The sequence below is a fragment of the Ambystoma mexicanum genome, chromosome 3p, assembly GCF_040938575.1.
Source record: "Ambystoma mexicanum isolate Mex_15411 chromosome 3p, UKY_AmexF1_1, whole genome shotgun sequence".
Lineage (NCBI taxonomy): Eukaryota > Metazoa > Chordata > Amphibia > Caudata > Ambystomatidae > Ambystoma > Ambystoma mexicanum.
The window spans coordinates 760,975,588-760,989,181 of NC_090925.1; the positions used below are offsets into that span (position 1 = coordinate 760,975,588).

General features: G+C 47.5%; 1 protein-coding gene across 1 annotated transcript in view; it reads right to left on the bottom strand.

Moving 5' to 3' along the window:
- KREMEN2 (kringle containing transmembrane protein 2) overlaps nucleotides 1-13,594 on the bottom strand; it is a 105,892-nt gene that overhangs the window by 15,285 nt on the left and 77,013 nt on the right. Inside the window, exon 6 of the mRNA XM_069651672.1 lies at nucleotides 9,782-10,114. Within this exon, the coding sequence (XP_069507773.1) occupies nucleotides 9,782-10,114 (333 nt within the window). The remainder of the gene's footprint in view (nucleotides 1-9,781; nucleotides 10,115-13,594) is intronic.

Consider the following 13,594-nt stretch of genomic DNA (forward strand, 5'->3'; position numbering starts at 1 on the left):
GGACGCACTCTTCTGATTTGCGTGGCGTCAGGACAGTTCAAGCACTGACAGGAGAGGCAGATGTCGAATGTCCAAAGACTGTGAAGTCCGAAGTTGGTGGTAGAGCCGGACAACCGCAACCACTGGAGAAACAAGGATGGCAGGCAGGTGGAAGATCCGACTGGAAGCAGCTGGGAGGCTCAATGCCCCAAAGGAAACAGGTGATGGCTCAGGCAGAGTGTGGGAACCAGACCCAAGAACAGGACTGGGAAACGAACCCAGGAACAGGACTGGGAAACCAACCCAGGAACAGGACTGGGAAACCAACCTTGGAACAGGACTGGGAAACAAACCCAGGAACAGGACTGGAAAGGACAGAGAAGGGGAACCCAGGGAAAAAACGAAACAGCACCTAAGGGTAGAACTCTGGGACCCAAATGGAACACCAAGACCCCAAAGGGAGAAGGACCAGATAAGCTGCAGGGGCAGGAACCCAGGGAAGGGTTCAGGCAGGAGCAGGAGACTGAGCAGGGCCGGCACAGGTAGGTAGTAAAAACGAGCGAAAACACGATCAGGGCAAACCGCGTTGAGACGCGACTTGCCCCTGATCGAGGCTCGCTTTATAGGATGGCCAGCACCCGAGAGAGGCTTGAAACGCAAGCCGTCTCGTTACTGGGTGCCGGCACATCCAAAGCGAGGCTCGGAACGCGAGCACTCGCCGTGGAGAGAGCCCAATCTACTGCGCATGCGCGGAATCGAGACCATGGTCTCCCGCGCATGCGCAGAGGACTCCCGACGGGAACCCCAGAAGCTCTCCCCATGGCGGATCCCCGCAGGCGAAAGCGCGGGTAAATCCGCCAAGAGAGAGGAGAGCGAGTAGGTGCAGAGGACCCCGGTCTCCAGGTAAGTGGCGTGACAAGTGGTTAGTTATTAATTGGACAATCTGCTCGCCCGCTTTTACCAAAATTGCACTTTCTAGGAAATTGCTATGAATGTGGCATCATCATGACGCTTCATAACGTGAGTGGCGAGTATATATATCAAAAAGCTCCACCAGGCAGCAGCCGCAGAACCAAATGCGCTACTATACATTACTGCACCTCCATTGCCTTTACAATTTCTCTAGCTCATAATCAGGACTGAACATTAAACACAATCTGCATGGATGATAGCGATGGTTTAATTTTTATCGTAGCACTAAAAGCCAAAGTGCTGCTAATAATATGCATCATGCCCGGGTCAGAACATCGGTCGCCGCAGCGAAGAAGCAACACTAATTTTGGTTGCAGCGACAGCTGGGCACGGGTGCCGCACCATTCAGCCCATGTGGGCCGTCCAAGAGCAGATAAACAATGATTTTAAAAAGGCAATGCAGCTTTAATGACCAATGTGAAATATGCACCCGTAATTGCAAGCCCATGGATTCTGGCCACTCTTCCAGGAAAGCATTGTGATGGTAATGGACGGCCGCTCGCCAGCAGAACCCACACTGCACTGGCAGATCAATCCAATGCAAACCTGCTGAAGGCATCTTCTAAAACCTAACAAAACGCAATGAGTGTACACTGATATCAAATACGACGAGCCCAAAACTAATTGTTAATAATGTTGCTTACCTTGCCTCACAGCGAGCAGGCACTATCATCAGTCTGTATAAAGCCTCTCTTAAAGCATTCAGCATCAAAAGGACATCAACATTATATAAGAGTTAGGGATTTCACACATATCAATCTAGAGGTAGAGTGAAGCTGGATGAAGGTGTTTTGATGCAATTTCAACAGTAATGGTTCATACTTTCAAAACTATGAGCTCAGTTGTCTGTGCTCCATAAAAAATCATTTATTTTGCCATCAAGGCTGGACTGCTTTAGGTATAGCTGCCACCTCCAACCAGCCATTTAAGCAAAATGCCTGGAATGTCATCCAATCAAAGAGACAGGAACTGTTGTGCTCCCGAGAAGAAAAGACCCAGGAAGGCAACAGACATTCCTCCCTATAAAACCATCCAGACCTTAATGTCAGCCTTCAGAGAGGATTAGGGAGGAAAGGCAGAAGAATGTCCAAAGGGTCTCTCCAGGGCTGCATGGAAAAACGGGGTTAATGGCTTCAATAACCTCCAACCAGAGGGGACCTACCAGGGGTGCACCCATGCACCCACCTCCCTTATATGACCTGGTCTAGAGAGGGAAGGAGCATCGGGCGTCAGGGAAGTAGTCGAGAGACCAGAGACCCCGTTCCCAAAAAGTGGGAAAAGAAATGACAAGAGTTTGCTTGGGCGCCTCACCAAATGAATCTATGTACTATTCCCACTGACCTTTTAGCTCTCGTCTTGCTAAATCAGAGACAAACTTTCTCAGCAAGCACTGAGAATTTTGCTGCTGCTTGAGGGCCGGCCTGACTCTTGAGGCTGAGCATGCGTCGAAGCCTGCTTGCTGCCTCACACGCGCCAGTCAGTTCAGCAACAGACTCAGCACCGGTCACCCTGTCCTGGCTGTGCTGCAGTGCACTATGCATCATCATGTGTGATCCGAGCACAGAGGGCACATGCAGTTAGTTCCCTGGGCGATGCCCAGGGTCCAATGCGCAGGTGCGCACAAGCAGATAGAAGATAATTATGTGCGCGTCCAGGACCGGTGCACCAGACTGCCAGCCACACAAAGCCAGCCAGTGTGACTGATTGTCTCTGAGCGAAAGACACTGTATGAGCAGAGCCGAGTACCGGCCCTGATTTTAAGTTAACACAGGCAGCCTTGCAAAAATGAAACCCCTGCTCCTCGCTTTGCTTCAGATTGTGGGGGCAGAGGGGGGATAAATGGCATGATATCCCCCTGCCTAAAACTGTGGGGGGATTTGTCCCACCTGTCCCTCCCATATCTTACGCCCAGGCAGAGGAGTCTGGGACCCATGTAACCAAGAAAGAGAGGTGCAAGAAGCTAAAACAAGGGGTTGAGGACCCATTGCCAAAAGAAGAGACATTTTCTGGAATTCTAAGATTTATTGTCAAGTCTGGCAGGATAGTGAACCAGACCTGATGCTAAATGTGTGAGCTGGAGAAAGAACAGGGGAAGAGACTCCCCCTGATACTTAGGAACTGTGTTTTGTGATAAGAAGATCTACAGTCAAGTCTGGCCAGCTAGTGCACAAGACTTGATACTACATTTGTGAACTGGAGAAAAGAGCATATGTTTGGAAGAGCTTTTAAGATAAAGAACTTTCAAGTTAAAGAACCACTCATGTTGTTTTCTCATCAGTCAGTCAATTCTGCTTTATTCGACGTTAGTCTGCAGCATAATAATACAAACAATGCAAAAACAAGTTGTAATAAACAGAACTACAGCCAATCAGATTAAAACAGTTAAAGATATAATACATCGACAGATTGCGGAGAATAAAATAATTAAAGTCAATGCTATGATCAGAATAAAATGGATCGTTTGTGAATCAGCCATGCTCTTTGTATACATTTACTAGTAGGATAAGAAACATTTAACTCGACTGTCAATCTACAGAGGACCAAGCCCTCAGCTGTGGAGCAGACATTAAGAAGTTTAAACAACAGAAACAAATACGTAGCCCTTATAGCTCTATAGCCCTCACAGAACAATACAAACTGAAAAATCGTCTCCTCTTCTAGTCCACAGACAAGACAAATAGGAGAGATAGAAACAGACCCGCTACTTTTACATTTGGCAACACCCAAGGCATTTGTCCTGAATTGGAGAAAAAGAGAATGAGCCAAAGGGGTGGCAATCATATTGAGATATGGTTCAAAACCACAAGTTTGTTTACTCAACAAATACATGTGGCCTGTTCTCAATCGAGTGCAGCCATCCTCCAGCCCTTCCCATGATAACTGTCTCGCAAGCTTTGCACACCACAAGCCTGCGTCCCCTATTGATTGTTGTCTGGTTTTTCCACAAATCCTCCAAATCCAGGGCCAGCAGGCTCTTCTTAACATGTTACCCACAGGAGGGAGTATCCCCCCTCAGTTGCCAAGACATGCAAGAGCGCCTCCTTAAACTTGGACAGTCCAGGGATTGCCGCATCCCTGCCTCACTCCTCTTACAACTTCAAACTCATCCGTCGTCTCACCACCTAAACCCCAACACATGACTGCCTTGATATCGGTATACAACTGGCTGAAATAAACCGCAAATAGTCCGGAGTACCCTTCCTCCTAAGTACCTGCAACAATGAATTGCAGGGGACACTATCGAACGTGGTCTTAAGATCTCCAAAGACCACTTAAACATTTACCTTTTTTTTAGACAGTTTTCTCATCAAGGACTGAACTTTTGAAATTTGTATCCAGAACAACAGATGCCTCCTTCTAGATCAATCAGACAACCAGTTTTTCCTTAGTTAGTCTAGAGTGCAAGGGATGGAAATAGGTATGGACACAGGACGGAGGACATTTTACTTTACTAGTTATCCTGACAGGACCCTTAGCATTTTTTTTTGTATTGGTTCCAGTCACTGTTGGCTTTTTTCCTTTCCCTTGGGTGATTCCTGTGTAATAGTATGTTATGTTCTTACTGTGATCTGCACGTCATGTACCCTTATTGTGACCGTAGCAATAATAGAAGACAATGGGCCTCATTCCGAGTGCGGCGGTAAGGGGTTAACGGCGTCGGTAAGGATGCCGGTGCCGTTAACCCCTTACCACTGCATTCTGAGGGCCTTTAGCGGGTCCCACTAAGGGCGGCTGGTAAATCCAGCCGCCCTTAGCGGGAGCCGCTAAAGGACCAAGGAGCTAATAACGGGCCCACTATTAACAGGCCCGTTATTAACGGGGCCGTTATTAGCTCCCTCCCCATTCCCATTGAGCCCTATGGGGGCTCGAATGGGAATGAGGATGGCTTCCCTGAATGGGGAAATACCAGGTCCTCCAAGGTTGGAATGACCCGGTAAGTCCCCATTCAGGGAACCCGGACCCGGTATGCGGTATGGGGGTAGCCATGGCGCTGATAGCACCATGGCTACCTCCATACTCGTAATGAGGCCCAATGTATTTGTTAGTGTGGTACTTTCAGACTGTGCGCTCTCAGTGCTGAATTGAAACAGTAGTTATTTCAAGACCCACATGCATGCTTAATTGTAGTATTTGAATCAGATTTATTCCATTTGTCATCTGATGTATTGTATTATTTTTCATACAATATACTTCCTTTCAATGTTTTATTTGTATTTATTGAATATACTTTTTTCATTCGTCTCTTATTGTATTAATCTCATACAGCAATGCTTTCTTGAATTTTCATACAGTTGTGCAATCATCCCTCATTGATTGGTATTATTTCCTACATTTGTACTTTCATCCCTCAGCACGTGTTTCCCCATAGTGTTGTCTATGGTTCATCAGGAGAGATACCATAGGTTTTATAAACTTCTTATTTTAAGTTGGAGGATTGTCGTCAATGTAAATCTTAAACTTCGGGGGAGAATCCTCTATAGTAGGTTGCATATTTTTTTGTTGAGGTAGGGCAACCCCTCATAGAAATAGGGCAAGATAGGTTTTTCCTTTTCTATTACTTTTATAAATAAATGTCTTTGCCAACAAACATGCCACCGCTGTGTCAGACTCATACTTCTGCACCCTTACACTATGTTCTCTGTTTTTAACAGCAGCAGTTTGTAACATGCCCTCTTGCTCTGTGGTTCTGTCTTCAATTCCCAATGTGACATGTGCCGATCTTTGGCTTTTCTGCTTTGAAATTACATGTTTCTTTTTCTGTACTTTCATCAGGTATGGCTGAGACTATCTATGCTTCATGGTGTGCTTTAAAGTAATATATCCTGGTACTATCTGCTTTGAAGTGACTACAGAATCTCATAGCCCGTTTTTGTATTTCTAGTAATAAGGGGTGCCTCCCCAGTTTTCTGCCCTACAGACATTGTTGTGGACCCTAAGTATCTGCATGGAGACTGGTCATTGCCTGCTTCCAGGTGATTATTTGTTCCATTTGACAGGGCATTGATTGCGATCTGGACCCTAAACATCACTTCCATATACAAAAGTTGCTGAACTGCAGAGCTGAATAATGTTAAAGAAGAGTGTTACCCACGGGTTCATGTGTGTCCGACCGTAAGCCCTCTGTCACTTTTTCTTGAACGCTTTTGGTAACCAATGTGAACCATATGAACCATGGGACAATGAGCCTCATTCTGAGTTTGGTGCTACTGGCGGGTTGCCACCGAACTCTTAAAACCGTACCGCTGCCTGATATCCCGGTGCCACCGGGACATTACAAGTCCCGGCAGCCCGGGATGTCAGGCGGTGGAAAGTGTCTCCAAAAGGACTCCACGGGAATGGGGACACAGAGGCACCGGCACCTCTGCTAACGGTGCCGGAGGTTCTGTGAAATCCATGCCTGCAGGGGACGGTGCCCCAGCAGGTCAGACTGGCCGGAAGCAACGGTCCCTGCAGGCATAGTTGTAGCCTGGCAGTCTGGAAAGTGTGCTGGTACGTTGCTACCTGCACCCTTATTTCCGAACCGTCAAGCTTAGAATGAGGCCTAATGACTCCTATGAAGTTTACTCTGTCAGTGAGTGCCCTGTTTGAGAGAGAGAGCAGGAAGAGGCTGGTGTCTCCCTGACGCCCATATATCAGTAGGTTCGTGACAATGGCTGAGGTCCTGAAAGGTACAGATAGAAATGGGTACAGGGGTAACACACAGAATGAAATACCTGTGTTACACTGACTGGGGTCATGGAACCAACCAGCAAGCAAGCAACAATACAGCTTTTTCCAAGATCGCTGACAGCAAGAGGCCGAATGGCTTAGGATGGAAATGGCAAATTGTTAGGCAATGGAATCCTTTGCTGCTTTGCCAGAACTCCCAGATATCAGCAATGATGCATAATACTGCCATGAAGAACTGCCCAGTTGACTATGATGGAGAATCTAGCCGGGTAGAACTTTCAACTAAAACCAACAGCGGCAGGTTTTTGGAATATTCGCTGCATGGAGTTGGCACCTCGCTTTATTTATCTATTTTTTCCACAAACCATATTGTGATTGAACAGGGCTAACTCTCATAATGTGTAGGCTATGTGGCGAATCGAAAATTGAAACTAGCAAAAACTTGCTAGTGGAATGTGTTAGCAAAAAATATGTTTCCAGTTTCTTATGAAATACAGAAATGTTCTATGGGGTATGGACTTGCAAATACTGTGGGAGGAAGAATTCCTGTAAGGCAATGATTGTAATTTGATATGTTATATTATAAAATGTAGTAATTATATATTTTGAATCCTGGAGGATTTGTACATTTTTATTTGTGTCTAACCAACATTTTATGAATATTTTAAAAAAGGTAGCAGGCGCTCCTCTCCAGAAAGAACACAGCATGATAACCTGTTCTGAGATGAGAGTTTGCAGCACACGCTTTTTGCTCACTGCACCTTTCACAGATGGGAAATATCCATTTGCATATCAGTCTTTGTCCCGCCCACATGGGCAGTCCAGCACCGAAATGCTAGGCAATTCCTCTCTGAACAAGAGTACCGACAGCAACCCCATACACGTGTCAGCCTTGTTGGGCCTCATCAGTGAGGTGGAGCTGTGCCTCTCTGAGCACGTGTGCTGCAAACTCTCATCGCAGAACAGGTTATCATGCCATGTTCTTTCTGGAGAGGAGCGGCCTGCTACCCTTTTTTGAAACATTTGCAAGGAACTTGGGGTTGGTCGCCCTGAGTTACCTGGGGGCAACCAGACGTGGACTCCCTGCTCACTGTGCTCAGAAATATTAATAAAAATAATACAGCTCTGACACCCAGTGGTCGGTTATAGTATGGCATTGGCTGAGGTTCCGCACAGAATACAAAGTGGTGCATTCGTGACACTCAGCGGCCACTCACCATATGGCATTGGCTGAAGCTATCGGTCATTGATTACTTTATTCTGATAGCTCACCAGACGCAGCAGTCTCCCTGCCTCTGCATTCTCCACACCATAAACACACATGCTGATGGAGCTGGGCCTAGGGGCACATATATGGAGGGGGCAGAGGTCCAGCAGGGTTGCCCTGTTAAATCTCCCACCGGGGAGAGAAGTGAGCATTTCATTAACAGGCAGCAGCACTATGTGCACAGAGGCCGGGGACAATAGCCCGCCCTCCCCAGATGCATCTGCCCCCATGATGCAGCCAGTGGCTTAACACATTGCATAGGGTCTTATAAGAAGGCTCCCACCCCCAAATTAGCATCTCTTTGTGACATTAAGCATCCTTAAACTGCCCCACAACCGTGACAGCGTGATAACGGCTACATAGCACTGGCATGCCAAAATGGAGGGCTGAGGGTTTATGGAGAAATAAAAGGTTTTAATGGGCCAGAGACTGCCTACAGGAGTGGAAGACTGCCATAAATGGCCAGCGGGGGGCTTCATATATGAAGAAGGGAGGGATTGGCATTCATTCATGGTCTTGTAGCAGGTGGCTGGGCTCATTTTCTTGTTTGCAAGATGGTTTAGGGCGATCAGATGAGTGACTCCATGTAATCTAAACACCACTATGGTTTCTTTTGAACAGCATTGGTTTCTGGTATGTTAATCAGTTGAAAGAACAAAACACTACAACTCCCAGAATCCATTGATCTGTTACATGAAAACCCAGGGGTGGCGAACACGTGTTTGGACACCATGCTAAACTATGCTGTTTGATGGGAGTCAAAAACAAAAAGGTTTGAATAAGTAGGGGGTACAAAAGCAATATTGTTACCCATTATGCGTCTTGCTGCATTTCAAGTTTTAGAAAAGTGGCCAAAAATTTGGAAAAATTGATGTTTTGAATGCTGAGGCGAATGCGTACAAAGGCATTACTTTCTTTGTTTGGTGCTGCATGCGTCCAGGAGCAATTATGCGTCTGCATGTGTTTATTATCCATTAAAAAAAATTCAAATGTAGGAAACAAGTATTAACAAAGCTCACAGTTTTGGCTTGTATATAGTGTAAATGTTTTCTTTATTGCAACTGTAGGTATTGCGGTCACATGTTCATATACCCTCACAATTTGCCTATTGGTACAATCGCATGCCCACGTTACCATCATTTCATAGGTTTTGCCAGGCTATGTTAACATACCACCTATACTTTTAATTGAGAGAGACATTTTGGAAAAAATAGATCACAAAAACGCTTTTGCAGCAGCAACATCCAGTGGAGTGCCCTTCATGTAAACAATGAACATAAACATGGTAAAATGAAAATGAAATCCTGTTTGTAAAATTGTTGTATACAGGCCTCATTACAAGCCTGGCGGTCTGGAAATAAAGATGCTTGTAGCAGCGTATCGGCACCATTTCCGGACAGTCGGACTACAAGTATGCTGCAGGGACCGTTGCTCCCGGCAGGTTTGATCTGCCGGCGGCACGGGCCCATGCAGGCATGGTTTCACTGAAACACCGGCACCACTAGCAACGGTGCCAGTGCTTCTGTGTCCCCATTCCCGTGGAGTTTTACGGGACTCCACGGGAATGGGGACTTACACTTTCCGCCGCCTGACATCCCGGCCCGCTGGGACTTGTAATGTCCTAGTGGCACCGGGATATCAGGCGGCGTCACAGTGTTACGAGTTTGGCGGCAAATCGCTGGTAGCACTGGAGGGTTGTCGCCGAACTCGTAATGAGGCCCATTGACTACTTATGAGTTGTAAGTACAAGTGAATAAAACGGTATTTCAATTGCAATGATCCAATGATTTTGGAGAGGGAGTGCAGTGTGGAGGAGCAGTAGAGGAGCAACGTGGGAGGGGGGGTTTTCCACCCTGCGCGCAATATTGTCTAGAAACTGCCCTGCATACTCACCACGGTAGGCCATGGCAAAGCCCTGGGCGTGGAAGATCTGGTCAGAGTGGAAGGAGACAATGAGGTAGTTGGTGTGCAGTAGCATGAGGGCATCAGGACGGTGGCCTCCATCAAAGTGACCCAGCAGCTGATGGCTGTGCCCGTCCCGCAGCTCCAGGCGATCATTTCGGTCACGCACCTCAAAAAGCTTGAAGGCAAGCTCCAGGGCGGCAGCGCCTGGAGCCCGCACCTCCCACGTGCAATTACTGTCTGCTCCGTAGTCGTCTGGGAAGTCAGGCGAGTAGATGACGCCAGAGGGCCCGGTGACGTTGCCCTCGCAGGCACCGACAGAGACTGGAATGGGAACACAGATGTAAGTTAGCAATGATCATGTATGAATAATTAGACCATTTACACATCACACTCTGAATTCCATCCAGGCCAAAGGTCAAAATGAACAGTAGGTGATAGGCACTGAGTTCTACTGCTTTTATTTGCAACTGTTAATGGCTCTACTACTTTTTACAACCATTTTCAAAGTTCCAAAGCTCTTTTTTTTCCAGTTAAGCCATACGTATTCTTTCCACTTGATTGCCACTAGGGGGCTAATTGCATCCGGGAAGCGGGAAAACGGAGTCCAATGACTTGGTAAATGAACCAAAAGGGACCATTTTCCTGTGGGAACATTTGGAAATACCACACAAAAGAGCCCCAGGGTGCAGAGGACTACCGGGAGGACTCTCCAGAGTTCCCTACAGGCCAGTCCACCCTGGAAATATACCAAAACGTTGCCTCCAGAATTGCGACTGCCGAACCATATATGTGTGGAAGGGGGGGGGGGGGTTTATGGGATATAATACAAGTATTGGAGGGGTTGCGGGGGTCTCCCCCTGCATATGTATGTGGTGTAAAGGGGGTTGAAAAGAAAAGTCGCAATTTCTGGCCATCAGACTTCTGGGGGTCGCAGTAATCATATAGATCCGTCCACCCCTGGTGGAGAGGACGCCGTAGAGAGCCTGGTCCCCTTGAAGGTTCTCCTTTGGGAAGTGTGCTAGTATGCTGCACAAGTGGACAGGCAATCTTCTTCACAGTGTGCGTCGATGTTATTCATCCTGGAGATCCCATTCTTTTACCCATCCTACCCCTTGACCATAGCCCCGACCCCTTAACGTAGCGTCACAGTCCTCCTACTTTCATTGTTATATATCTGCTCTAATTTAGACAGCTCAAATAGCAGGTTTATCACCCAAATCAAGTGCACCCTCATTAGTCACCGCAAATGGGTGAAGGGCCAGCCCGGTTATGATCTGAACCTGTGACCTGCCTGACTTTGAAACAACAATCTGTTCATTAAAATGCTGAGCTACGGTACTAGGGTTGGACGCTTTGTTCTATCGTTTGCAAAGATATCTTTGCAACAGACACATGAACTTGCTGAGATATTTAGCTACACTAATTAACATGAGAACATCAGATGATTGCACTCCTATCCCTTGTCCCCCCTACCCTGAGGCATCGCTAGGAGGAGGTTGGGGGGGTCTATAGTCCTGGGTCTTTTGGTTGTAGCCCCTGATAGAAGTTCAGGGGCTACAACCAAAAGGCTAGCTAGCCCGAGTCCTGACAGTCCCGACATTAACGTAGCCCCAGATCTTTTCCAGACCTAGTAACACCCCTGCCGCTACCCGTGGTCCTGCTGCCTCACTGTGCCCACACACAGTAGATGGTCAACCTTAATAAACATAATGAATCCAAAGATCTCCGAGTTAGAAGTGGGACACCTTTGTAAGACAATATTCAATGAGTCAAAAGATACACAGAGTCGCCATTGCACACAGGATGGCACCCAGTTAACAAAGACCGGAAATTACTAACATAAAACTTGTCTTTGTTAGCACCTTCATTCATATGCATAATTTTTAGGCAATTGACATCGTAATGTGGGGTTAGTACTTGTATTCCAGGAGAATTATTGAAAGGGTAGAGAGGGGACAGGAGACCACTTATTCTCACAGCAGTACTTAAAGTGGGTGCTTTTGCTCCTGATACACTCCCACGCAAAGCAAAAACAGACAGAAACAGCTACCTTTGCGTGCTCGCCAGGCGCAAATAGATGCACCGTTAAAACAGTGCGTGGGATCCCCCGCAAGCAGGCCTGCATCTCGGGGACCATGTGAGCAGTCCTGCGTAACTGTTACCGGCACCCTGACAACATGTGTATGATTTATCGTAACTTGGGTAAAACTCCGAAAATCTGCATGCGCACCCCCTGTAAACCATTCCTGCACCCTGCTACACTGCTTACATGCACCCCGTTACACTTCTAACCTGCACCCCTAAGTTAGATTGGAACCCCGGCTGCGTAAACGCAGCTCTAAATCCGGCACCTGATCTTACCTCTGCACGGTGAATCCTATGCGCAAGTGTCTGTATGCCTGCCTTTGGGTGGCAGATAGAATGAGGGCTTTACGTGGCCATTTCCCTGCCGAGAGGTTGCGCGATCGGATCCATGAATACGTATCGGTCCGCGCAATAGTGGGCGTGCGATGGACTGCCTGCAGGCCGTCCCTTGTAACGCCCACATTTTCATTTGTTCTTCCTCATTTTATGAGTTCCTCCCCTTCACTGCCCTCTGCGCAAGCCACACCCATGCTCTGCGTGGTGTCTCGCGCAAGGCATTCGGCCACTCGCAGAGAAGTGCTGAGCCTGCATGAAGTACCCGCAAAGTACGAAAAAGTACTGTGATGTCAATTCAATGAATCGACAAACATGGTTTTGCATACAGTTTGGCACGCAAAGTTCCTATTTATCACGCAAATAATTCCATGAATCGGGCCCTAAGTATAAACCATGCTCTCTACGGGATAAGAGACTCGACCCCTCAAGAGCTGCTGGGGATACCCAGAGGCTCTTGCGTATCGACAACTATCCTTTCTCCTCTCATCTAAAAGCCAGCACTTATCCCCTTGATCAGGTCATCCTGGGCAACTTTCAGCCGCATTTTTCCCCCAGGGAAGACCACGGCAGTAACTGCACACAGTAATGGAGCAATCCATCATCAAAAATATGCATACATGTATAGTTTAAATACACTTCTATTCAAGATACATGTATTGATACATAATCATTACAATGTTGTCAAGCTAAAGCTAATTACCAGAGGTCTGACTGTGACGGGCTGCCCCGAAGTATCCTTTCAAGCGGTGCTGCGCGGGATCTCAGAGCCGTCACTCACCTTCCAGCAGAGTCTGAGCAGAGCTGATAGAGGGCTCTCTCTCCACGGGAAGTGCCCCGGTTTGGAAGGAGAGAAAGGGATCTCTCTCTCTCTCTCTCCCTCCCTCCCCCCCCCCCCAGAGAATCGGGCTCTTAGTATCGACCCTGCTCCTCAACACTGAGGGCACAACTACCTTCAGACCGGTGATCCTGGCTGCTTAGGTAGTTGCTTTTGGAGGCCTATGCCAGAATGGTGATCTACTCGCTGTCTATCTCCCAGTGTACCACGGGGTGGCCTTTCCCTTGAATTAATGGATTAATGGATTCCTGTCCAAGTGACAGCCTCACTTCGGGCAAATCCCTAAGAGTTGACCAGCCTGGCAGAGGAAAGAGGGAGCAGCCTTGATCAGTGGGCCAACGTTCAAGCAGCGGCTCTGCTAGGACCGTAAGTGAAGGTGATGGACGACCCACCTACAGCCTTGCCCCCACAGGTGACAAGATTGCACAGACACTCCCAGGCCGTCAAAGGGGCGGACCATGACAGGACCTCTGGTGATTGACTACCTCCTGAAATAACAAGCGGGTCTTCTGGGATCCCCAGAAGGGTTTTTTTCTACCTGGGAA